This window comes from Nanorana parkeri, unplaced genomic scaffold, assembly GCF_000935625.1.
Source record: "Nanorana parkeri isolate BGI_ZX_2015 unplaced genomic scaffold, ASM93562v1 scaffold250, whole genome shotgun sequence".
Classification (NCBI taxonomy): Eukaryota; Metazoa; Chordata; class Amphibia; order Anura; family Dicroglossidae; genus Nanorana; species Nanorana parkeri.
In genome coordinates, this window is record NW_017306518.1 from 1,063,427 (window position 1) to 1,090,648 (window position 27,222).

The 27,222-nt window shown below is 41.9% G+C and overlaps 1 protein-coding gene across 3 annotated transcripts in view; it reads right to left on the minus strand.

Annotated features, from left to right (window-relative positions):
- Positions 1 to 27,222, minus strand: part of ATP2B1 (ATPase plasma membrane Ca2+ transporting 1) — a 137,647-nt gene that overhangs the window by 94,963 nt on the left and 15,462 nt on the right. For all 3 annotated transcript variants that reach the window (XM_018556728.1, XM_018556727.1, XM_018556729.1), the window contains exon 2: positions 268 to 693. In XM_018556728.1, the coding sequence (XP_018412230.1) occupies positions 268 to 466 (199 nt within the window). In that variant the 5' untranslated portion in view covers positions 467 to 693. The remainder of the gene's footprint in view (positions 1 to 267; positions 694 to 27,222) is intronic.

The following is a 27,222-nucleotide window of genomic DNA, read 5'->3' on the forward strand; positions in this document are numbered from 1 at the left end:
ACTTTATTTGCACCCCAATGCACATTAACAGTGCACTGCAACACACATCTGTATACTGTTATGCTGAAATAGTGCAGGACCTATTTTCTCCCATGCACTGAGATATGCCGACAGCTGAAAAGAAAAGCATTGAATGCATGAATCGTGTGTGCTGCAGTACACAGCATTACTGTATGAATGTGTGCTCAGGTATCATGGACAAAAACAAATGAATAAAAGTCAAAAACGGAACGGGTTATACAATAAATGTGACAGAGGTTTTCTTACCCTCATGCGGTGAGGTTTTCAATCTACTACATATGCCGTATACATCTCCATAGCATTCGTGAACTTTCTGTAATGCATCTGTGGATCGTAATTCCATAAGATCCCGGAGTTCTTGAACAGTGATCCCAAAGTCTCCACCATGGTTAGTTTCATTTATAGAGTTTTTTACACCACTATATGCAACCGAATTGTTCGCCATTTCTGCCACAATCTCTTTGGGCAGGCAAATGGGCAGAGAAGGTCCAGAAATCCAGCTGGGAAGAGGTCTTCACAGCTAAATGCAACAAAGCCTTTTGTGGACAACACTATATTGAGTGCATTTTAAGGAATATTCAAAAAGCTTGAAGGGTAATTCCACAGATATGTCTTGAATACTGTTCCTTGGTAAACGTAGACATCATTTCATGAAATTGTAGCAAGAATACTCTAGGAAGAAAAAAAAACAAAAAACAAATGCTTTATTTCACAGCTACTACAATCAGATTTGTAATAAGTGTATGGTCAGTCTAAACATTTCCAAATCCTGCTGACTTTGGCTGAGATTTGAGCTGTGTGGCGTCTTTTGGGCATTCTGATAGCTGGCACCTGCCACCAATAGATGGGAAGGTGAGACTCCTCATCCCCCCCCCCCCCCCCCCTTTCTTTTTGGGGGTAAGAACCATTTCTGTTTAGCGTGAATAGGGGGAATCAAGCGCTTTTCATGTTCAGCCTATGGGGCTGAACGAGGAAAGACTACCACTGCATGGCCAGCTTTAGACTTACTATTAGTACGGTGGACTTTAATGCATCATAATACCATTCGTAATCACACATTATTGCCATGTACACCTGTGAGAAATAAAAGCCAACTCTGCCCTACCTCACTTGTAAAAAATCAAAATGTGCACAATATTCCAACCTGATTTTAATGTTAAAATAATTTAAAATTAGCATAGTGGTTATTGTCTTGCAAAAATATGATTAGCATTTCCAGATATCGATATTACATTACGTAGAAGAAAACCCAATTTTAACACTCAAGTAACTATAGAAAGTACCCATTCATATAGGTGGGCACACGTGAGGTGCACCTGCTGGTGTGCGTTGCATTGTACACTGTATATCACAGTGCTTGGGGGGGGTCTCTTGGGGAAAAATTAAACTTGACGATCTATTTAAAGTAGAACTATGAGATGAGTGATTTCCACTCACCTCATAGTTCTAGCCGACCTGTGACAATGAGACTGTCACAGGTCGGCTCAGTAGATCGGGAGGTGAGCGAACACATACCAGGTTCGCTCGCCTCTCGATCCTGTCACAGCTCTCTGCCGTGACAGGGGGAGGGGCTGGATTCCCCTCTCCCATCTGCCAGCGCTGACTGGCGGAAAGGAACTGGGGAGGGGGCGGGTACAGCTGGCTCTGCCTCTAGATAGGCAGAGCCAGCTGTCACTGACGCAGCTGGGCGGATCCCGTCATCTACGCCGGGATCCGCTCCAGGTGCGGCGTCTCAGTATATTGCGAGCTGTAGCTCGCGGTATACTGAGCTTAGGGTAATGGGAGGACGCTAGTTTCTGTCCTCCCCTAAGGAGAACTATGGGGAAAAAACACTGACCCCATAGTTCTCCCTTAAAAGATGCACGGCAGCATGTTACGAGTTATAGCACATTGCAAAACACTGGAGCAAAAATGCAATGCAGTGCATTAGTGTGAAAAGAACCAATGGGATATAAGGCAAATTGCCATGTCTATGGGTTGAGAATGCTTGACAAATGCAGGGCTGGTATGAACAGGCCCCTGTGTTCAAATAAGCAGTCAGATATTTGTTTATTACAAAGTGAACGTACATAGGAACGAATGTAGTATAACCAATATTATCAGGCATTCCTTTTGTGGTACAGTCACAGAATTGTCCATAATTAAACATACATTGGTGGGTGTGTTTTTTTGTTTTTGTTTTAAGAATTTCAAAATGGGACAGATGCACACTTTGTTTCTTTAATATCCAAGATTGCAAGCTTCCAATGACAATTTCCTGCTAGCATGTGCCTAATTTAAGTGGAACTATTTTAGGCAGAGGATGACAAACACCAAATGTCTTTAGCTTAGCTTGTAACCCTGCTATGAAGGAACAGAAAGACAAGAGATTCTTATGCAATAGCTCCCAGTTTAACCCTGTATCATATTCTCTCCAAGAAAAGAACGCTTACCATTCATGCTTCCAAAATGCACTAAATAAGAGGGCTACTGTTAACACACTAGTTATAAATAAAGCACATTTCAATAAATATTGGTTATTGTTTTTGCCGGGAGATCAGGCTTGAATAAAAGGCTTTGATGGATGTTTAAAAAGCCAACGGTTAAGTAATTTTAAACCACTGCCTGAGATTAAGCTTCTGCTGCTGCTATTCTCTGCTAAGCATTTGACCTTCAACTGCACATTATCAGCAGCGAGCTCCAGCATAAGAAATGGCTCCCTAAATGATTATCTAAGGAAAGCTTCTTGGTTAATCTAATTAGTTCATCTGAGGCCTGACAAACCCATGTAGTATGGGGTTAAGGAACACAGCAAAAATTAGAGCAACCCCAACTGTATATGAAACACGACAAAATACTTGTTAAGAGATTCAAACATAATTCATGAATGACCAGGTAATTTACAGAGATCAAGCACCAAATCTCCAGCTATTGACTGTAGCCTAAACCACTCAGGAACATAAGCAGCAAAGCGCTGAGCTAGACCAATATTACTGCAGATATGGAAGAAAGCTCATTTCTGAACCAGGAAAGGACCCAGGTGTTCCACTGCAAGTGTGGGATAAAATTGGCAACAAATATGTACACACAAACATATACCGACGTGTGCCGTCAGTATATGAAAAAAAAAAAAAAGGAAAAGTGCATGTATTTTAACCTGTAAAGCACTGCAACCAGGATCTGTTGATTGGAGCTGCAATATTCTGCCTCTTGCAGACTATTCAGCCAGCCCCAGACCTTCAGTTATCAATGGACTAGAAGTGTGGTGATGTTGTAATCTCCAATGAGATCTATGAGTCCCTCTGTCACAGTGGCAGATGGGACTTTTTCATTCACAGATCATGTGAATCCTGTGGTACTGCCATGCAGAATCAATAGAATACAAAACCATACAGGGAGAATTGCCAAGTGGCTCAGAGAGCCCCTAAATAGAGATGTAACATGAAAACTTGAAATCGAAAAGGTGGAGTATGCTTTTAAGGAGGGAATTTCCCCTACCTTTGGAGAGATTTCATCATACTCACCTGTTGTGTTTAAGAGATAAAAGTAAAGAGAAGAGAACTGTCCCCTAAGGGGCAAAGCAAACAATACATTTTTTTTTTTTAAATGTATGTTATGTATTATACTTAGAATAGGAAGAGACATAATATAGCAAAGCACAATCCAAAGAACAATCCTTGCTCTATTAAAACCAAAAAATACAAGTGATTTTGTTCTCTGAATTATATATCCGTGCCTTTCCCTTAGGCCCCATTCACACTGAGCAGATTGCAAATCACGCGTTTGTTGCGATATCGCGCAAATTATTGCATTGGACCGAGTACAATCGCATGACATCTGCGCCAAAAAAGGGTCCTGCAGTAGCGACGCGCGACAAGCATAGCTCCATTGACTTGCATTTGACAGCGATATCGCGCGGATCACTCAGTGTGAATGGGGCCTTACACTGTGCAGTGAATACTTGTCAGACAGTACATGAGATGAACTATATGTATCTGAAACGTTTCACATTTTTCAGCACTATCTGACTGAACTAATATTTTCTGCATGTTCAACTCAGTTCCCAACAGTGCATATTGTCCGGGCTTTTTCTTTAGAATCCTATTTAAATAAGTACAATTTAAACACATCTGCATTTTAAATATTAAATATGCTACACCTGGGCAGCATCACTTTTGTGCAGTGTGCTTCAACAGAGGCAGAGCTTCTTTGGGGCGTATATGCCGCGCGTATCCATTAGGATACAGCCGGATAGCCCTTGGAAACGCACATTTGTTGCGCGTTTACCGCAAATCGTGGTAAAACCGCGCTGCACGAAATGCGCATATTCTGTACGTCCAGGTGTGAACCCAGCCTTAGTGATGATATGGTTTCAGATTCCTCTCCTGTATCTGGCTTATTAACAAGGCAGCTATGAGTAGCACAGAAATTTACATATTTCAAGGCTGGTACAGACAGGCTTGAGCCACACCAAGAAAGCACCCATGCTGTGGAGGAGGTAGAATAGAACAAATTTAACTAAATAAAACAAAAACCCCATACCATAATGTTATATCCAAGCGGCTACACACAACACACGCTACCACTGCTCAACAGACTAAGGCTGCTCAGGAATCAAAGTTCTAAGCACTGGATGGTATTTCCTTAGGAGAGTACAAATGTTGGTGTATCCAAACCTGAAAATCTCTGGCAACCGCTACTCCTTCCTTAGGCCCCATTCACACCTGACCGTTTTGTAGCGCGTCCTACGCTCGATGAACGCTCTACAAAAACGGTAAAAAAAATAAATAGCATTGTAGTCAATGATATCGTTCCCACCTGTCCGTATTTCCGCCCGTCCCGAACGCACTACAAAACGGCCCACGCATGAAAAGGTCCTGGAGCGTTTTTGCTGCGTATTGGTCCGTTTTGTAGGGCGTTTTCCATTTGTATACTGCCAAGTAGCCTTTGGAATCGCGCGACTTTTTTACCACGAATCGCGGTAAAAACGCGCGACAGACGCGCATATTACAATACGCATAGGTGTGAATGGGGCCTTAGTCTCACACTGGTTCTAAAGCAAAAAGATAAATCACATAAAAGTGGCAGAACACAAGCTGTTGCAGCTGTAAAAGAACCACCAAATGCAAAGTTTTTCTTCCACTTTTGAAAGCATATATGTTTCACATAAAGATAAAATGTATATATTTAATGAATCTGCCTATCTTAAAAGGAGAACTATGAGATGAGTGCTTTTCACTCACCTCATAGTTCTAGCCGACCTGTGACAATGAGACTGTCACAGGTCGGCTCAGTAGATCGGGAGGTGAGCGAACACATACCGGGTTCGCTCGCCTCTCGATCCTGTCACGGCTCTCTGCCGTGACAGGGGGAGGGCGGGAGTCTCCTCTCCCCGCTTCGATCTGCCAGCGCTGACTGGCGGAACGGACGGGGGAGGGGGCGGGTACAGCTGGCTCTGCCTCTAGATAGGCAGAGTCAGCTGTCACTCACGCAGCTGGGCGGATCCAGTCATCTAAGTCGGGATCCGCTCCTGCGTCTCAGTATACCGCGAGCTGTAGCTCGCGGTATACTGAGCTTAGGGTAACGGGCGGACGCTAGTTTGTGTCCTCCCGTTACCCTAAGGAGAACTATGGGGAAAACACTGACCCCATAGTTCTCCTTTAACCCAAATTCTTGTCTACACCTTTTGAAAGTTCTGAATGGAAAAAGGATATTCCGAAATTTTCAGAGGTTTAAGCACTGGACTACCAGACTAATACCTCTTCATTACCAGGTCATTTTCAGTTTTCGGCACAGTGATAGTTGGACTGATTTAGTCATGCACTGGGCCTAAATTAATTTTATATCTTTTTTTTTTTAAACAGTTTTCTTTTGGTGGCACTTTATAAGCAGCATTTCTTATTTTTTTTCCCTAAATAAAACAAAAAGGAGGGGGAAGAATATCCTCTCTTATAAAACATAAGAAATAAAAGTGCCAGGATAACACAACCAAAAAAATAAATAAAAAAAAGACACTGTTGCAAGCTTCCACACAGCAAACATCTGTATACACAAACCATGAAGAAAAAAAGAAAAAAAGAGCCGTGACCCTAAGCCCCCGTTCACACATAAGCGGTGCAGAAACACGCTAAACATAAAAAACAATGCATTCCATGGTGCATTGTTCAGACTATTGTGGCCTCCATGCAGTACCCAGTTCCGCAAAATAGTCCAAACACGATTTTATGGGCGGATCCTGCGCGGTTGCGGCTACTATAACTGAAAACGCGCTGAATGGAAAACCATGTGGAGAGTGCAAACGCCATGTGTAAATGGAGCCTTAGCCCTCGTTCACACCTGAACGTTTTGTAGCGCATTCTACGCTCAACGAACGCTCTACAAAACGCTCAAACATCTAAAACCCATTGTATTCAATGGGTCTGGTTCACACCTTGGCGTATTTCAGCCCGTCCCTAACGCGCTACAAAACGGCCCACGCCTGAAAAGGTACATGTACTACTTTGGGCCGTTTTTGTTGCGTTTCCATAGGGATACAGCCAAGTAGCCCTCGGAAACGCGCGTTTGTCGCGCAATTTTTTTTACCGCGAAAAACCGTGCGACAGACACGCATATGCAATACGCCTAGGTGTGAACCAAGGCTTAAGGTGCCCATACACTGTACGATCGTACGAGAATCGCAGGAAATCCCGCGATTGTACGATAAATCGCAAAGTGTATGGAAGGCGTGCGACCGTTTCTACTGTATGGTCGCACGTCTTCCGTCGAACAAGCAGGCTGGAAAACCCGCCGAGAATCGTACGATTCTCGGCGGGTTAGTGGCCTGCTTGTTCGACAACTGCAGAACGGGCCGGTGTGCGCACGCGCACACTGCCCGTTTGCAGTCATCAGAACTCCGCCCCTCATTGCAGTCATCGCAAGCCAGCCCCTCAGGGGGCGGGCTTGCGATGATCGCAAGTACGATCTGCCTGTCCAAGATGGGCAGATCGTACGTTTTTTCAATCCCTTTACAACCCTTGCAAGACAAAAGTTTTTGTAAAGTGTATGGCTCTTAAATCCTGGTACCACTTTGTGTGCTTTATCCCAGGAGACTAAAGTGGACCTTTTACCCCAATGACTAAAAATCACATCAGCATACAGCTCTGCATGCCGATATGAAATCATATTACATTAAACATTTTTATTTTACTTACAATTTATTTGTTCCCACTTCCTGGTCTACTTTGGTACACATGCAATTGTGCCCAAGCATTGCATCCTGGGAAGGTTACATCAGCAGAGCCTTGCTGGGAAATCTCATGAGATCTCCGGAAAGGCATCTTCAAAGTCACATGTGCCAGAGTTCCCTTGAAGTAAAGAGAAATCTAGTCTGCCCTTAGTTAAAATAGCCACTGTCAGAGGACTGGAGAAGAAAAAAAAAGAGAAATAAAAAGGTATGCAAACAAAACATTATCTAGATTCATCTGCTTGTAGATTGTCATTAGTAAACATTTCTAAAGGTGCCTTTGTTGTTGTTTTAAAGATATGGGTAAAGTTCCTCTTTAATTACCATGGGATTTTATACAATTGTGTACAGAAACTCTAAAGGTGCCCACACACCTTACAATTATCTGCAGATTTTCTGTGGTCAGATGGAAAAAGTGCAACAGATTGGCCCAGGTGGAGATTACTCCATCCACATAGTTAAGTGCAGATGGAGGAATCTGTTGCACCTTTTCCATCTGACCTCAGAAAATCTGCAGATAAATTGTAAGGTATGTGGGCAGCTTTAGGGACACGGCTTTTTTTTTGCAGATTGATGTGCACACAGGAATTTGCTCCATGATAGCCTTCAAAACAGAATTGTTCTAATCTAGTAACGACCAGAGGATCTGCAGTCAATGAGGAAATTCCTTTTCTACTAGGTGTCTAGTGACAGCCATTGGAGCAGCATTCAAAATGCTAATACCTGGTTGCCTGGAAACCTTTTTTTGTAGCAACTGGGATTTGTCCAGCTCTGGGTAGAGTACAGATAACTTACAGTAAAAGGATGCAGATGTGGCGTTAATGTGAAGGATAAGGGAGGTGAAGGAGTTCATATACAAGTCAGACAGCATGGAGGGAAGATGTACAGGAAAGCAGTTTAAAAACACAAAAATGCTACAATTACAACCCCTCACCATGAACCATCTGCCTCTGCTGACCCTCTCATTCACAATTGTTCATTCATGAAATTTCCAATCTTCGCCTTAATCTGTTTTTAATTTGCTGTGATCGATCATCAGTGATTTACAGAGCCACTCTGATTGGCTCTGTACATTGTGTCTGATCTCAGCCATCCAATTATTTGATCTCAGTAATGAAAGGGTGCAGTGACCATGCACACCTTATTCCAGCAGTGTGGGAGGACCTTCACAGCAGGTGACGACACCACAGAGCCTAGGCAAAGATGCTGCTACCACAGCAGCAGCCACAGCTAGTATTGCTGGTGCCCCAACACGGTATGCTGAAGGACATGGCGGTCCACCCGGAATGGGTGGGATGAACAATTGGACCACCTCCAGGCATGAGGCCACCCATGGGCATGCCCTCAGGCAGGGGCAGACCAATGGGAATGCCCCCAACTGGTATGAGGCTTACACCACCAGGCCATGATCCAAGTTACCTGTAGACTTGTTTGTTCTTTCATTCAAATTCATTTGTTGTGCCGTCATGGGACTGTTGTGGTTAATGTTCATAACTTTTTTTGTAAAAGGTTTTTAATACAATTCTGTCCCCAATTAAAGACTGACTGTTCATGGATTATTTTCCACTGGACCCCATTACCAAGACAGGAGGTGTAGGGGGTGGGGGTGTATGTGGAATTGTAGGGTTGGTGTTTAGAAAATACAAAACCCAAAACTGAAATAAAGGACATCAAAGTAAGTTGTTCCCCTCCCCGCCAATTCATTCTTATAGCTGGGGGCCACCATGAACACAAACCAGCCATAGGAATTAATACGCCAACTGACATACATGTGCAGCAGGAGATGATTTTTTGCCAGGCTGGGCTGAACAGTAAACTTGAAACCATCTTTTTTTTAATAAAGAAAAACACTACAGTCCCTACCTAATCAGAGGAGAAATCAATGTCCGTCATTGTAAGATGAAGACAGTAGAAAAGCCTTCTGGAGTATTAGTTATTACACAGTCAACTCACTAGAGACCCTATAGTTACAGGTAGTAGTCTAACAGTCAAGACCATTTGGAATGAAATGGAAATTTCTAATACCCAACAAGCCATATTCCATAGAAAACATTAAGTCTTAGAACAAAGGTAACACCAGCATCTGTGACACAAATTGTTCTCTACGGAATAAGGCTGTCCATACATTAATAGATGTGCTTTGTTCCGTCCACGCTAAAACGGCACAGATGGGTGAATCTCCCACTGCCAACTATTGTATTCCAAAAGCAGCAGCTCCATCCATTTGATTGGATGCAGACACTGTTCAGCTGAAGATTCTTGGACAGGCTCCATCAAAAATTGTCAATTGAAAAAATTTCAATTGACTTTTGTTGAGCAGAGGGGTGCTGACAGGGCCACCCACAAGTCTAAATTCACTACGTAGGGCCAGCTTTAGAACGGTCATACATATTGTTTGATAGTTCTCCCTTTTAGATTGGGGGAAGGGTTATCTATAAAGGGTATACTGAAACAACCAGAAAATTCAATTTTCACTTGTTCCAAAGCATCAAAATGAATTCATTTTATCATGATGCATTAACAGTATGAAAAACTAAAGCTTTTATTTAAAAAACAGTTTACCTACTCACTCAAGTGTTCTACACATTGTACATTGTATGTGCATTTCATTACTAGTGCAAAACATCCAACACTGTCCCCAATGACACTTCTTATTATATCACAGTCTCAGAGGTTTGGAAAGTAACTATGTTGGCTGCGTCACTAAGAACATCTTGTCTGATGAGCTGGAAAATGATAGTTTGCCCATGAAGCAAGAAATGGCTTGTTGAATAATAAAAAACAGAACCTCAGAAATAAAAATGTATATTAGAATACACACAAAACATTGGCTCCCCTGCATCTCTGTCAGATAAGGCACCACTTCACGCAGAAAGTTGTTGCAATTACAAATGTTTAGGCATTCTCGTGTTTATTAATTTTTTTTGTATTGGTATGACACAAAAAGTGGAGGGGAAAAAAAATCTGCCACAGTCAAGACCGCCTTCACATGTTCCAGCGGCCTGGCAGGAAAAAGACTTCCGCTTGGAAACATCCGAGAAGCCTAGGTAGAAGGTGCTACCCACCAACTGCCTGTCCAATAACAAAGATATCACACAGTGAAAAGGGATGGCCCGCTGTAGAATCCGAAAGAGGAGACGAGCATACGGGACCACCACCAAAACGGGGAAACCATAGACCAGAATCCACATTCAATCGCATGTATGGATGCCCAATTGCACAAACACCAAATTGGCAGCCAGGTAGCACGATACCCTGCTCGGAAAAGGTCGGCCAGACAAGCCTCAGAGAGCCTCTGTTGCCCCAGTAAGACCAACAGTCCAAAATGTGAGCCAACCACAGATCCAAACAAGCAAAGACAGCTCCCCACCCTGAGGCAATGAGGCAGAGGCAAATCTTCAAGCAGACCAGTTTGTCAGGTACCTGGCCCTTACTTGTTGCACCTTGGAGACAAGAAGCTTACAGTACCCAGGGAGTGAGAAGGAAGAAGCAGGCTGCAGCTGAGGGAGAAGCCCAGTAAGGACAGAAACCTGCCACGGGCATGGCAGAAGGGAACCCAGGGGAATGGGACCGATCTAGCCAGCTTACAGAGCACTACAGGAGGAGAGGCACCCGTGTCTGTTCCCTATAACAACCCAGCAGGGGAGAGCGCACTACTTACCACTCCAGGTCGAGGATAGAGTACCTTCTCTCACATCAGATCACCCCCAAATCCAAGAAGGGGCTGTCACAGCCAAACCCGCACGTAGCTAAGGATCTGCATGCTTTCGAAGGCTGAGCTGGGGAGACTACAAGAATCTATATTATCCAGCCTGTCACCCAGCTCATCTGTTGATTGAGAAAACAAACAAAAAATAAAGTAAAAAAAGAACTAAGATCCCCAGCAGGAAGCTGGGTACTTACTCATCGACGCTAGGCAAAAAACTGAGCAACCGCTAACAAGTGTGTGGGGGGGGGGTTTAAGCCACTAGCAGGGGCCGCCCCCCATGGCTGTGCTTTGTTGGTTTTTGTCTGCCTAGCATCCTAACCCTGCAAGTGGCATATAACCCTTCTGTAAAATTAAGACTCAGCTGTGTCCTTCAATGAACGTAAGTGAAATAAACACACACCACATCCATTTTATGCTTCATTTGTTCAAGTATGTCTCCTTTATCTGTAGACCCTATTTGAAAGAAGATCTAATGTTTGCCTGTTCCAACATGCTAAAAAAAAAAGAAAAGTCAAAAAATTCCATTGGGTGTACCTTAATTTTTCACACAAGTGTGCGGTGTTGCCTTCACATACTTCAAGAGGTCTGAACAAAAAGCAATAAACCTGTTTTTTGTTTTTGTTTTTTTAGTAACCAGTGACATAATAAAAAACAAAGACAAGCTGAAAAAAAATAATTCTATCTTCAAAAATTACACTTAAAAGCAAGGATGTGGTAAACCTTTTTTTTCCCTACCCAACAACTCCATCTGCTCTAGTAGTATGTGTGAGGATGACTCAAACGGTGTTTGCTGCTGGCAAAAGTAAGCATTTGCTACCATCTGCCTAGCTGATACTGTTCATTTCCAATGTGTTAATGCTTTCTCCTTGGAGAATCCAGCAGGATGACTGAACGCTGAATTAACTCCTTAGCCTTCGCTTCCACAAAGGCCTTTCAGAATGCACAGCAAACATTTGCCATTTACAGCATTAAGTGATTCCATCAACAGATCTGGATCTTAAATTCTCGCAAGTAGGCTATATTAAATGACTTTAGCATGTCAATAGTTGGTGGCTATATACCATAAAAATATTAACAGAAATATATTTACAGAACTCGAGATTTTTCTTTAAATTGTGGATTGAGGGTGTAGGGTAAGAACATGTGCAGGTTTAGCAATACTGTCTTATCAAAACATGTGGGAGGTGGTTGTTAAGATGAACATATGAGCGATAAGGTGGTTAAAGTCATAGCAGAAATCTCCAGTACAACAGTTAACATCTCCAGGGTATAACAACCAAAAAAGGGAGCATACAATGTGTTACACACTTTCCTGATAAATGATTTACAGACTATTTAGGAAGATTAGACTTAAAGCAGAACTTTCGTTTTGTTTCTTTTTTCCATAAGGCGCATACACTCAATGGCCACTTTATTAGGTACCAGGTCGGACCCCCTTTTGGGATTAACATGGTCAGCAACAATACTCAGTTAGGCTGTGGCATTTAAAAAGATGACCAATAGGTACTAAGGGGCTGAAAGTGTGCCAAGAAAATATCCCCCACAACATTACACCACTACCACCAGCCTGAACTGTTTATACAAGGCAGGATGGATCCACGCTTTCATGTATCCCCAAAATTTGGACCCGATCATTTAAAAGTAGCAGCATCAGACCAGGCAACGTTTTTCCAGTCTTCTATTGTGCAATTTTGATGAGCAAATTGAAACCTCAGTTTCCTGTTCTTAGCCGATGGAAGTGGGTGCCGCGCCCAGTGTGGTCTGCTGCTGCTGTAGCACATGTGACTCAAGGTTCAATGTGTTGTACATTCAGAGATCCTATTTTGCACCCCCCATAATCGCCTTAAAAGGTACCTATCACTGCCAATATGCTATCACATGGGGCCTTGTAAGCCCACCCTATGTCATAGCAATTAAAAAGTTAAAACAAAAAAGTTTAAAATATTCAATTAAATGTAAAAACATAAAGAACAAGCATTTTTAAAGTCCCCCGCGAGCACATGTCTTCATGTAAACGCACATCCAGTGCGCCTACGTATAAAAAGACGATTGCGCTACACGTTAGGTATCGCCGCTCACGCTGGAGAGAGCAATAGTTCTAGGGCCAATATTTTATACGCATCACTAAACTGATGACCTGTGGGGGCTTTTAAAGTGTTGTCTATGGACTTTAGGGGTACTGAATTTTGTCTCAATTTCACGGATGCACACAATTTTTGTGTTGGGTACCTATGTGTGTTGGGTATCTATTTACTTGTTGCAACCTCATCTTTTATATTTTAAAAAATGGGTATTTTATTGTGTTTTGGGGCATTTAAGTGCATTTTTCACTAAATTTGGGGGTTTGATAAGGAGTTGCGCCAATATCGTGCAACATAAAAATTTGCAACTGCCACCATTTTATTCTACAGGATCTTGGGTTTCAGAAAATATATAATGTTTGGGAGTTTTAAGTAATTTTCAGGCCTAAAATGTGGATTATAACATGTAAACAAAACATTAAAAAAAGGCCTCACGTCATGAAGGGGTTAACAGTGATAGATATGAAAACAAATCCAAGCCAGGTAGTGCTTAGAAAATGACCTTTTTAATTGTAGTAATTGAAATAACACATGCTCCATGTCTATTTCAAATGAATGCCTCAGAAAATGTACTTGACTGGCACCTTCATCTACTTTAATCATTTACTTCCAGTGATGCACTGGCCTACTCCACACTACCTATGGGCACAGGCCGAGGACTTCCCTGCACCTGGTTGGTTGGTGCACACCTGGAGAAGGGAAGGTCTTGACACCACATGCTCTCCAAGATATGCACACATGTATATTACTGCCAAGCAGCATCCGCATGATGTCCAGGATATGACGCGGCCAAAGTCACTCCTAGTCCCAACTTCAAGGAAACAGGTTCCCAAAGAAAAAAAAAGATAAAAGCTCCAGCACAGACTCACAGGTCTGCAAAAGAGCAGACCTTCAGATGGACAGGTGCAGTATTCAGATACACCTCGGCTCAATATACACTGAGTGGCCAGATTATGACCACCCCATCAGTACTTCGTTGGGCCACCATTTGCCTTCAATACTGCGGCGATTCTTCTTGGCATTGACTCCACTAGATGTTGAAAGGTGATGCGAGGAATCTAACGCCATGCCTGATGAATAGCACTGTCCAGTTCTGTGAGATTTGATGGTTGTGGAACCAGCTGCCTGATGGCTCTTTCAACTTCGTCCCACAAATGCTCAATTGGATTGAGATCTGGTGATTGTGGGGGCCACCTAAGCAATGTAAAGTCTCCCTCATGTTCTTCAAACCACTCCTGCACAATACGAGCACCGTGGCATGGCGCATTGTCTTGTTGGATGAAGCCATCTCCATTGGGATACGCCATCAACATGATAGGATGAACTTGATCAGCAACGATACTTTGGTATGTTGTGCTATTCGGACGTTGTTCCACACAAATTAAAGGGCCCAAATCATGCCAGGAAAACATGCCTCAAACCATAACATTGCCCCCACCAGCTTGAAGGGTTGTACTCATGCATGTGGGGTGCATGCTTTCATGCTGTTCCCACCAAAGTCTCACTCTGCCATCTGCATGATGCAACTGGAAACGTGATTCATCGGACCACATGACTTTTTTCCAATGCTCGACTGTCCAATCCTTGTGTTTCTGTGCGAATTGGAGACGTTTTATCTTGTTAACGGCACACAGCAAAAGGTGTTCGAACAGGCCTTCGTCTTCCATATCCCATACGATAGTGTACAGCGAACAGTGCGTTCAGAGATCATTTGAGAGGATCCCTGATTAAGATCTGCAGTAATTCGATGCACATTGACTAGTCGCTGACTGCCACAATTTCCACGTTCAGACCCAGATTTTCGGCTGGCAGTCCAGTCTTAATTTAACAGCTGCTCTTGAACATTTACCGAATTCTGCTGTTTTGCTGATACTCGCTCCATGGCTCAGCGCGCAACAATCATCCCACGTTCAAAGGCTGTTAAATCGCGTTGTTTACCCATATCTTCAGAAAAAAATCACTTCAACTGTCGTGGTAAACAACCTGCTTCCCTATTTATAATGGTCTGGCCCTCTAGCAACTTCAGCGCAAAATTATAGCTAATTTGCCTACAAATGTCAGGTGGTCATAATAGTCTGGCTATTCAGTGTATGTTGCACTAGGACTGATTTTGATGGAATTATGTAGCAAAACTTTCTGATGTATCCTACCAGAGTAATTTTAATTAAAATCGAGCAGAAGCATATTAAAGTGGAATTCCCATCGCCCAACAGGAACAATAAAGAGAACCTGTCACCTCCGAATGCTATCACACAGGAGCTAAGTGGGGGGGGAATAAAATAAAAATTTTAAGTAAATAAAGTACAAAATAAAAGTAAAAAGATTTCATAAATACACATTTTAAAGAGAAAGAAAATGTATATAAAAACTAAAACCAGTAAAAATTTTAAACCAACCCCACTGCCCCGCCATTTGCATGCAAATAAACTCATGGGGCACACATGCTACATATCACTGCAAACGTCGGAGTGAGACCAATAATTCTAGGGCAATCAATCACTGTTGACACTAAATTGAGGAGTGGTAAAAGCTTTTAAAATGTTGCCAATGGCCTTTAAGTTTTACCAATCTCCCCATAAGATTTGATATGCAATTACCGGTAACATTCTATCATGCTATATACCTGTAAAAGCCAACCTTGTGAGGACATGCAAAAGCCTCGAGACTGCTAGGTGTCACCATCTTGGATAGGTCTGCATCTCCAGCAACATTCAAGTGGCAGTTTATACTATTTCCCTATACTATTTGCTCCTAAAACAGATGCTAAAAAAAAAAAAAGAAGGTTAAATAAATAGTGAAGGAAGGGGCAGAAGCTGGACCAGCACAGATTGTAATTAGGAACTCCCAGAAGAGGAAAAGGCTATGAACAGCAAGGAGCGACTGAGCTAGGGATTTGACACTTTCTGGAGCGTCAATTCCCTAGCAAGTTCAGAGGCACATTGCAAGTCAATAATTGGAATGGAAAGCGAGATTACTGCAAGTAAACATTTTAAAAGGTTGTACATTTTGGTGCTTTTAATTTGGCGACGGGGTCTCTTTAATGTGTACTTATCTTTGCTAAACTTAAAGAGAAAATGTTTTTGCAAATGAGCCAATTTTTCAAAAGACAGAACTACACAATGGCCACAACTTTTGAAAGACAGAGGGAGTGTAATGTATTGGATATGTTATACATGTAGCATTTAAGATATCATTTAAAGGTTTAGGAATAAGCAACGTTAAAAGGTTTCACTTTGTTTCTTGCAATAAGAATATGGCAGGACAAATTAAGATATCTAGGTTGCCATGGCAACTTGTAAAATTCCCCTGGTGGCCAGCACATGTGTAGATAGGATTCCCCCTTCCAACGTACATCTCAATGCACTTTCTAATCACATTTGGCGCCTGTTGTACGGACGTGCCTACACTCTTACAGGATGTCTCTCTCCCTGTTCCACCTGCACCACTGCAACGCAAGATTTCCACTCTGAAAATCCTGGTGTTGGCACGGTCAAGGTATTACTGAACAAAAAAGTGAGTTGGTTGTTGTCCAAAATGAGGGGGGTTAAAAGGGAGAAAACAGCCTTTATTCCTGCTTTTGAATTTCTGCCATTCTCCGTATTTGTAATGTCACACATTCTCAAGCTAACTGCTAGGGTTTTCCCACAGTTTGACTGCCTCCTGTAATATCTCTGCAGTGTTTTGTAAGATGCAGTTGTGGGTAGCCACCGATGGCAAGTAAACGTGTTGCTTGCGCATAAAATTTCTCAAAGCTTTCAGATAAGATATAACCTTGCAGAGGCAACAAATATATTAGATACTATTACAAGTAAGATTCTCTGCAAAGACAGGACTATTTTATTGGCACCTACCTATATTGCCAACGTAAGTCAGAGCTAGGAATTTCAGTTCTGAATAACAGAAATAAATGTACCTGAACCACACAAACTACAACCACCTTAATATTTATGTAAACTAACATCTAAATAGAATAACAGCTAAATTAAATGCATTTAAATCTGCAGCCCTCGTTAAACAGAACCTGGTGATCCTGCCACAAAAGGTCCTTTTTCAAGCCCTTCCTGTTGCGATTGCTCTGTCCCCCTCTAATGTGCTCTTGCTGTGTCACCTTTCACATGGGCTTCTGCCTAGTTGCCAAGTGTCCCAGAACCTGCAGGGCAGTTTCAGGATTTTGAAAAAAGTCTGATAGGATTCAGGACACGACATTTGGCATCAGGGAACCAGGCACTGGATTGCTCTGCGGTACTGCAGTTGTGACCGTCAGACAGAGTAATATCCTACCAAACAATCACACTATAGTCTCAGTCAGCAGAGACAGAGCAGTAGAGTAGAAGTTTTTACAAAAGGGAAGTAACCATTGAACATTCTTATTCTTGCTCCCAACAACACCAACGATTCAGGGTTTATTTTGCTTCCTACAACAATTTGAGCCTAATTTTATTCCACTAATAGGGCTTATTTTATCCGACATTAAGAGATTACGCCTTTTTTTACTCCCACAGATACAAAATGGGGCTGATTTCACACCCATTGACATCAGTTATGGGACTTAATTTACTATAAATACCCCAGGAACCATTTAGTTTAAAACACAGCAAAAAGGAAAACAGTGCCACACTACAAGCCATAGGCTGTAAATCTCATACTCACCACACCCACCCTTGGACACCCCCCCACATCTTAGCAGTTGTCTCCTCAAACCTTGTGACCCTCCTACAGATTTCCAAATTTGAACCACTATGATTTCTAATGATTGCCATCTCTTAAACATTTCTAAAAGGTGGTTTTGTTTTAATTTTAAAGAGCATAGTGACATTTATCTTTAAAGGAGAAGTATGGGGAATGTAAACAATCTCCCTGCAGCTTGGAGTTAGCATAGGACAGGGTCGCAGGCCAGAGGCGCATTCAGTCGCTCAGCTGCTGCAAGTGCTGAGTTTGCAAACGGCCACTGAATGCTGTGCTGCAAGTCAGCGCTTAGCACTGCTAACTTAGCACTGGCAAAGTGAATGTGGCTGCAGGGCCACAAGTGTGACGTGCATAGTAGGAGAAGGTGGGGACAAAGCACTAGCGGCCATTTTAACTGTGGGTACACCTGGCAGCAATGGAGATGGATGCCTGAGCCCCAATGGAGCAAATCACAAATCAGTGTGGAAACCTAAATTTTTATGCTTTGGTGGACGAATGTGAACAAAAAAAAAACTGTCTAAATAACGCATTTCCCCCTGTAAAACAGTAGAAATTGCATTAGTGGCAGAGTTTAACACTGAATGATCCACCATTTTGCTTAGAACTGTCCAGCCGAATAGTTCAGTGGAGCTGCTGCAGGACAGCTACTGGAGCGCCTGGCTAAGTGCCTCAGCTCTATACTGACAGCAAACATCGAACAGTTGATCACTCAGCTACCAACCGCCTGCAGGGATTGCCCCCTCCAGAGTTCATTGGATGGACAGACAGAGGAAAGGGTGGGCACAGCTGTGTCTGGCTGAAGAGAAGCAGAGTCAGCTGTCACTTAGGCAGCCAGGGTGAAAGTCTGGCATAGACCCTCATACAGCCATTGATTTAAATGGGCGGCTGTATGCAGCATCCGTGGCTCCCAGGCTTGGAAATACGCACAAATTAAGTTATACCGCCCTAGGCGCCAGTGTGCAGGAGCCCAGTACTCTGTCCTTAACATTAAAAAGACAGCATATTGTTTTAACAAAACTTGCACACAAAAAATTTAGCCGATATACATTGCACCATCTTCCTGTGAGATAATTGCTATTGTAAATATAGATTAGCATCTTCAAAACATCAGCTGCACAAAACCAGAATAAGGGCAATCCAAAAATGTATTGAAATCATCCAAACAGGTTCCAAAAAAGTAAATCCATGAGCATAAACAGCGTGTACATCACCATGAACATCTCCCACACGCCGCTTCTCACGCGTTTTACCACCTTGGCTTAATCACTTCTATGATTAAGCCCAGGTGGTGAAATGTGTGAAAGGCATTGGCGTGGGGCATGTTCATGGTGATGTACACGTTGTTTATTCTCTAGGATTCACTTTTTTGGAACCGGTTTGGATTATTGCAATACATTTTTGGATTGCCCTTATTCTGGTTTTTGTGCTGCTGATCTTTTGAAGATTCATTTGAAGTGGGAAGCAAAACTATAGCCTGCACCCACAGTATGGACTGACTACAGCGGAACTTAGAATAAAGCGGCGAGTCTATGGAGCTTTCTTTTATACAGATTAGCAGTTGGATTGGAAAGAACATCTTACGGCCTGAAATGCTTTTTGGGAGCCGTTGCTCAAAATATTCTTATTGATCATGTCAGACATTCAATGCTGTCCCGAGCATTGCGCACAATTCCTGTTTTATCACAAATAAAGTATTTAGCTTTTCCAGTTCTTAATAATGACTACAGAATGATTAGCATTTACGTTTTGCAAATGGTAGAGTAGGAGGGTCTAAGTCAGCGGTCTCAAAGTACAAGCCCATGAGCCAACTCCGGCCCGCGAGCCGGTACTAAGTGGTCCGCAGCCAGCTGACAAGTCGGGCACACGGTCCCGGACCGCGTGTCCGCCTTGCGGGAGCAGCTACACGTCTGCATATCTCTGACGGATGCAGACCGCAGAGGTGCTCCTGTCAGCTCCGGCCGGAGCTCTGTCAGTTCTGAGCTCCGGCCGAATGATGGATTAGTAAGGTCTAGTAGTGTGTGTATTAGGCCCCTTTCACACCTATATTTCAGGTACGATTAGGGATTTGTGTCACAAATTTGCATTTTCCTGCATCAGGAATCCCTAATCTGGCGTTTACTTACAGCAACTGTCACCGCTTCAAATTAATGATCGGGTGACAGCTGCTGCATGTAAACGCCTGCATACCGCATGTAATATGATTACATGCAGGTACAAAAACAATCACTATCCCTGGATACACAATTGTGTAACCAGGGATAGTGACAGATTCCTAACTGCATGTAATCCTCACATATTACATGCGGTATGCAGGCGTTTACATGCAGCAGCTGTCACCCGATCATTAATTTGAAGCGGTGACAGTTGCCGCTTGTAACATGTGCATACATTAACACTGGTACCGTATATAGTAGCGGCCCCCACGGGACTAAAAAAATGTGATCAGTGGCCCCCCGACTATTGAGTTTGAGACCCCTAGTCTAAGTAGTCCAGAAAAAGACAACTGGAAGGCCTGGCAACACCTCAGTTCCCAACAGGACTTAAGAGCAGAGTGCATTCCTAGTAGATCAACATGGATTTTCCAGTACTTGCAGAGTCTAACATGATGAACCACAGGGGGCAATTTGAATGCATCTCAAAGATGTTCCACACAGTTTTGGGGGTTTTTTTTGCCTTGACATACACTGTACAAAAGGCAGCTCTGTAGTCAAATACATACAATTATTTTTTAATGCAAGAACGTGACTTTGTAGCAGCATCTTGCAGCTTTACTGTGCAGTCTGCAAAGCAGAGGAGAATGGGGAAGCAGGACCAGGATCATGATGGTAGGAGAAGGAGATAGGAAGAGAAGGCGAGGGTGATCAAGAGATGAGCTCAGTGTGTTGCTGCTCCTTTCACTGTCTAGTCACTGTCCCTCCCATGCTACACAGGGCGGCGCCAGGAAGAGCTATGTAAATTCCAGGGCCAGATAGACAGAAGCAAATCCTTTGGCAGGTAGTCAAGCTTCGATCTAGTTATTGTATCTGTGTATTTTACCAACTGCCAGAAGTTCAACTTTAAATCTGTTTGTGCATAATATTACCAAGATGACCATTTTCTACCTTGCGGAGTCAATTCATTCTGACAGTCAGTGCCCGCTGCAGTCAGAATAACCAAAAAAATAGTACTGTTTGGCTGACAATATTCTACCCACTGGGTGATGCAGACAAAACACAAGCAGTGTATGGTCTGTTTTAAAAGTACAAGTAAACCCTAGATGTACACGGTTTTAAAACTGTATAGGCACACGTACAGTGTGTAAAAGTGGACCTTTACCCATATCTTTAATATGACAACAAAAGGCACCTTTAGGAATGTTTAGTAATGACCATCTACAAAAACAGATATTTATAGATAATTGCACGCTTTTTATTTGCACACTTTATAGCTAATTTTCTCCCCATTCTTCTCACAGACCTCAAGCTGTCTGGCTTCCTGACCAATAAGAAAGCCAGGTAGCAAGTCATGAGGTACCATACACATGAATTGGAGCAAATATGGCTGTTGCAGTTTAGATACCGAACGCAGGACAAAGTGGGGGAAAAAAAAGAAAAGTTTCTGGCAAAAATAAGCAGGTAATATACTGAAACAACATTGCCTGCAATAGTGTGGCTAAATAAATAGCGCATGTACAAATGAAATACAACACACCAGCGCACCTATTGAATCGTGCAACAGGGTCTGGTAAAATGCATACATACTGTGCCTTTAGCGCAACACTATATGGTATATAGGCTCTGACTGTATGGCAGTATAGCTATAGAACAAGCTGAGGCTAACTTCAATTTTACATTTCTATTGGCTGAGGTTCATAAGAACACGTCCATTGTAGGGCTATTAAAATGGAAACCATAGGTTTTGGAATGGTTTATTTTTTCCCAACCTAAAAAGTATACAATTTAAGTGATACCCTTTTTATTGGTTAACTAGCATTTTTTTCTTTAACCACCTCCGGGCCGGCCGTAGTAAAAAAACGGCCGGCCAGCAGGCTTTCAGGGTTCCTTAGATCCCTTCTTTCTGCATTTCTAAAATCCATATATTTATAGTTACAAGGAGCAGCAATGCAACAAATATTTCAATATTACAACTTTTTTTTTCTTGACACTTGGAATGGTAAAGTGGTATAGACTATTAAGATAAGTGTGCCATAATGTGCAAGTATGCTGCACATTATGGCACAGTATAATTGCACATTCCTCCCCCACAATATTACATTAGTAGGGGAAAAGCAACCAAAGATTTTCCAGCAATTAAAAAGTCCAAGGTAAGCAGTACCTTTAAACATGTGAATGGGAACTTAAAACACATATAAAAAGTAGTAGGCGTTATCTAGAGCTGCAGCTAACGATTATTTTCAAAATCGATTAGTTAGGCGATTATTAAGTTCGATTAATCGGTTAATCGGATAAACAATAAAATACATTTTAAAAAATGGCTCCAGTGATGGGACTACTAGTTTGTATTGAGATTGCAGTACATCACAGGAGCAAGCTAGGAGCGGTGGAAGTAAAAAAGAAAAACCAATTAGGCTGCAAAAGTGACACTCTTACACTTTAAAGCTGACACTCTCTGCATTGTCAAGGCCCAAACAGGGAAGAGGGAGAACAGTACTGGCCTGAAGATTTCTGAATAAGTAAATATTCACACATCCAAATAAAAAATGATAAATGCCTTCTCCCAGTGGGTAGATTCTACCTATTTTTATATATCGACTTAGTTTAACAAGGGATAAGAGATTAGAGCTGCAGCTAACAATTATTTTCAAAATCGATTAGTTAGCCGATTATTAAGTTCAATTAATCGGTTAATCGGATAAACAATAAAATACATTTTTAAAAATGGCTCCAGTGATGGACTACTAGTTTGTATTGAAATGGCATTCCATCAAAGGAGCAAGCTTGGAGCTGTGGAAGTAAAAAAGAGATAGTGATGTACATTACTCCAAACAGGTAGTTGTGACTATTTTTGGCAATGTGACCTTAAATGACCGCATCTTAAAATTCCAATATGTGCATGCCCTCAGGTGAAATGCTTTCTTTGAAAAAAAACAAAACTATTTCCCATTATAGTAGACTGGCTAGTGTTTAATTAAGAAACATGCAGATAAATTCAGTTAAGAGTTTTTCCTTTTTCTTTTATTAAAACGGACCCCAATACAATGAACCTACCATGCATTCACAGTGCAGGAGCTTGCCATTCATTTGAATCGTACCCCAAAGCGTAGAAGCCGCTCAGAATGCCATTAATATTGTGGTACTGCACATTGTGGTGTTATCGCACACCACAATGTGCAGTAGGGCCAGAGGTATGTTCGGGGTCAAATGAATGAATGTAAAGGCACTTCCCGTGCCGTTAATGCAATGTACGGTACACGGAACCTATGCTATGAATGCCAGCAGTGGGGGGTACTGCCCATTTTATTGAAACGTCAAAGTTACATTTAATTAATTTCTATACACCACAACAGACAAATGTCTGGTGAGCACCGGTGAGTAAAATTGCAGATTTGCTACATTTTTACTCTGCGGTGACTGGTGTTGATCAGGCGACACCAGTTACTGCACATTGTGTGAATGAGACTGTTTAAATCAAATGTGTTTTAGCAAAGTGGAAACATCCTTATTTACACAAGAGCATACATAAAATATTAGTTATGTTAAGTTATTAAAAAACAATACAGCAGGATACAAGCACGTATTCCAAATTAAATTTGAGGCATAACAAAAGCTTAATTAATATAGTAGGTTCATTACTTGGCTATGTCATTCAGGTCACGCCATGGCAAAAGTTTCTACTTAGTACCCGATCACACCTAGGCATTTTGATGCGCAAAGTCAAGTGTGAACATTTTCAAACACAAGAAATCACATTTCAATAGCCCCTGTTGGCACCTGAGCATTTTGTTGCAAGCTCTAAAACGTCTAAGCTGAAAAAAGTACATTTTTTTGCAGATTACAGCACGTTTGGCCCCAAAGACTTACGGGGTGACTCTGTTACCGCTCCAGGTGTCACCCAGCCTCGGGACGCCCCTGACTTCAATGGAAACACCTGGAAACTCACAAGCGTTTTGCACATTTCAAAACATGTTGTGCGTTTGTCCATGGACTGCAACATCATTTGACCTGCACGCTAAAAACTTGTGTCCTATTGGGCGCGCTTCTAACGTGCACAAACACGCAAAAAACACTGATGCCTACGTGTCAATGCGGCCATAGGGTCAATCTGGAATACCCCCACAATGGTGGTCCAATCTGTCAACTCCGTGCTTAAAACCGACACTGGCTTCAAAGCGATGATCAAACAGTCAATTATTAAATGCTTTAGTTATCCCTTTCATATAATGCTGCCTGACCTTTGTAATGTGACATTTTTATAAGTTACTGTTATTGCCATTTAATCAGACAGCCTCAGAATGGGCCATACAGCCTGACAATGAGCTGATAACTCAGAGGAGGAAGAGAATTCAATTAGAGAACACATGTAGACAAAAATAGTTACACTGCTAAACTGTTTATATACTGCAGTGTTCCAGAGCCATCAATACTAGCTTCATTGTTTGGAGAATCACTGACCTGTAACAAGAATGAAACAAATTTCACCAGCTGCATACTGATAAGTTACTTAACTGGAAGAAGCATGCAGATAGCGTAGCCTAAAAATCCTGAATGCCCAACATGCTTGTTACGGGTTAGCAACTCACCAGATAGAATCTAGGACAAGGAAAGACTCTTTAAAAGAAACATCCCCTAAGAGAATAAAACCATTGAGACAGCCACTGCTGACTTCTCATTCTGATCCTATTGTTTCAATACTTTACATTCCAAATATGCATACTTGTTTGGGTTCAGTGGCTCAAAGTACTGAAGCATAACCATCGGACAAAGAACAACACAAACAAATGACTAGATTTTCGAAAATGCCTAGTTGCCTCCAGGTATTCAATGAGACAACGTCTAACATAAGGGGGGGGGACCTGAAGTTTCTTTAAATCATTCACCTCACTTACAGTGGAAGGATGTAAATGAGCAGGGTATGTGACCTGTGCAGTAACCTGCTCACCTACTCTTCCCTCTGTGTATGGTCTGTACATTGATGTGCTGTATCTAGTGTACCATTACCACGCTCCATTGTTTTAACCCCCTAAATACGTACAGGTTTCTCCATTACCAAAACAGGTGGTTAAAAAAAAAAAAAAGAAAAAGAAAAATGGAATCTCCTTGGAATACTTCGTAACAAAGGGTCAATTTGGAGGTGTTTTTACTGTCCTGGCATTTTCATACCGTATGATGTTTTAGAACAGTAAAAAAAAGGAAACTTTTTTTTCAAAAAAAGGTTAGCAAGTTTCCCTTTATAGAGATTTATTTTTTTTTAAACTTGCGGCTACTAAATACCACCTTAAGAACACTCAGTCTCAAAAATTGATTTCAAATGTATTACAGTGTTGCATGACCAAGTAATTGGCAAAGAATCACATCACTGAAATACGGCCTGGTAATGAAGTACAGGCGTACTCAAGTTGTTAAAGTACACAAGGTTAAAGAGAGTTGACCACTCTGCTCGCAAGCATTGTGGTACTTTGCAAGCACCTGTATCTGTAAGCAACAATCAGTTCATAATCATTTCACATAAGATCACATGGATGCAGCCAGGACAGTGACCTATTCCAAACCGCATATAAAAATCGTACCACTTAAGATTACATGCAGTCTACCACTTAAAGATGCAGCCACTGCCCCCCGGCCATTAACTTGAACGGGTGACAGCGACCACATCTAAACGGGAGATTTTGGGTTCCTGCCGCAGGGATCTCAAATCGCATATTGTAAATGAGCCTTAAAAGTGTGTTCAAAATTAACAGAACAGCGGGATGCATCAGTGTGGTCTAGGCATTAGCACAATGCACAATAACTACAACACCAATCTCAATGAGCCCTTGAAATATGTCAGGACAGCACACAACACATACAGTGGCATTGGAAATCAACTGAGCCTCCAACACTGCAAGAATGTATGGAGGAGATTTTTTTCCTGCAGCGGATGGAAGAACTGAGGGTTAGGATGCAAGATAGATTCCATCAGTTCTGGGACACGAGGGATAGCTGGATCCAAAATTGTAAGACTCTCCAAATTGCTTGGGAAGAGCCTACCTATAGGGTTATAAACCAAAAAATTTACAGAGTCAACTCGTCCAAAAGGGGAGGGAAGGGGAATAAGAAAGGATTTTTTTTTGTGTGTATGTTGCTGTAGTTTGTCAGTTTGGAATTATGCCGAAGATAGCCTTCCTCTTGCTTTATAGTACCTCCAATTATAGGTCAACGTGTTTTTAATAGAAAGGAGAGGGGAGTTTTCTTTTAAGGAGATGTTGAGATTATGTATGTAAAGTTAATAGTGTAATATTCAAGTGATTGCAAGATCTCCTGGATACTGAGAATGTTTGGTTTTTCTCTTGTTTTTGTGCCGTTCTGTTTCTGTGCAGAAATAATAAAAAAACAAAAATGAACAAAACATTGTGATGCATCAGTGTGGTCTAGGCATTAGCACAATGCACAATAACTACCACACCAATCTAAATGAGCCCTTGAAATATGTGAGGACAGCACACCACACATTTAGTACATGACTGCAAGACATGTACAATCTACTAAGTTTGGTTTATTTATAATGGCTGCAAGTGCAGAAAAATACCCATTGATCCTGTCACAAATCCAGGGAGCTTGTAACATCCTGTACAACCCCCTCAATATTTAGCAGCCAAGGGCGACACTGCTCCTCCATAGATACAGTACAGCATCATCCTATGACAGGTAGTATGCTACTGGGCAGGGTCACAAAATGAACAAAAACCAAACCAGCCTAAAAAAAAAAAAAATGCAACTATTGCATCTAAGTGTTGGCAAGCTGTAATATATGACATTTTGTTCTTGCCTTTAGATCAATATCAAACTTAAAAAGGGCCAAAAAAGGACCACACCTGTAGTATTCCAAATTTGAGGAGAGCCATAAATCGAATTTAACTTTTTTTTACAATTGCCAACAAATAACAGCTCCAGGATGTATGGAAGAAATGCTCTGATGGAGAATTGCTGCATGAGGGTTTCTGAAAGTAATGTTCACCTCAGAGAACAAGAAGAATAACACCCCTCAGAAATAAGGAGATTTTTTTCCTGCAGCGGATGGAAGAACTGAGGGTTAGGATGCAAGATAGATTCCATCAGTTCTGGGACACGAGGGATAGCTGGATCCAAAATTGTAAGACTCTCCAAATTGCTTGGGAAGAGCCTACCTATAGGGTTATAAACCAAAAAATTTACAGAGTCAACTCGTCCAAAAGGGGAGGGAAGGGGAATAAGAAAGGATTTTTTTTTGTGTGTATGTTGCTGTAGTTTGTCAGTTTGGAATTATGCCGAAGATAGCCTTCCTCTTGCTTTATAGTACCTCCAATTATAGGTCAACGTGTTTTTAATAGAAAGGAGAGGGGAGTTTTC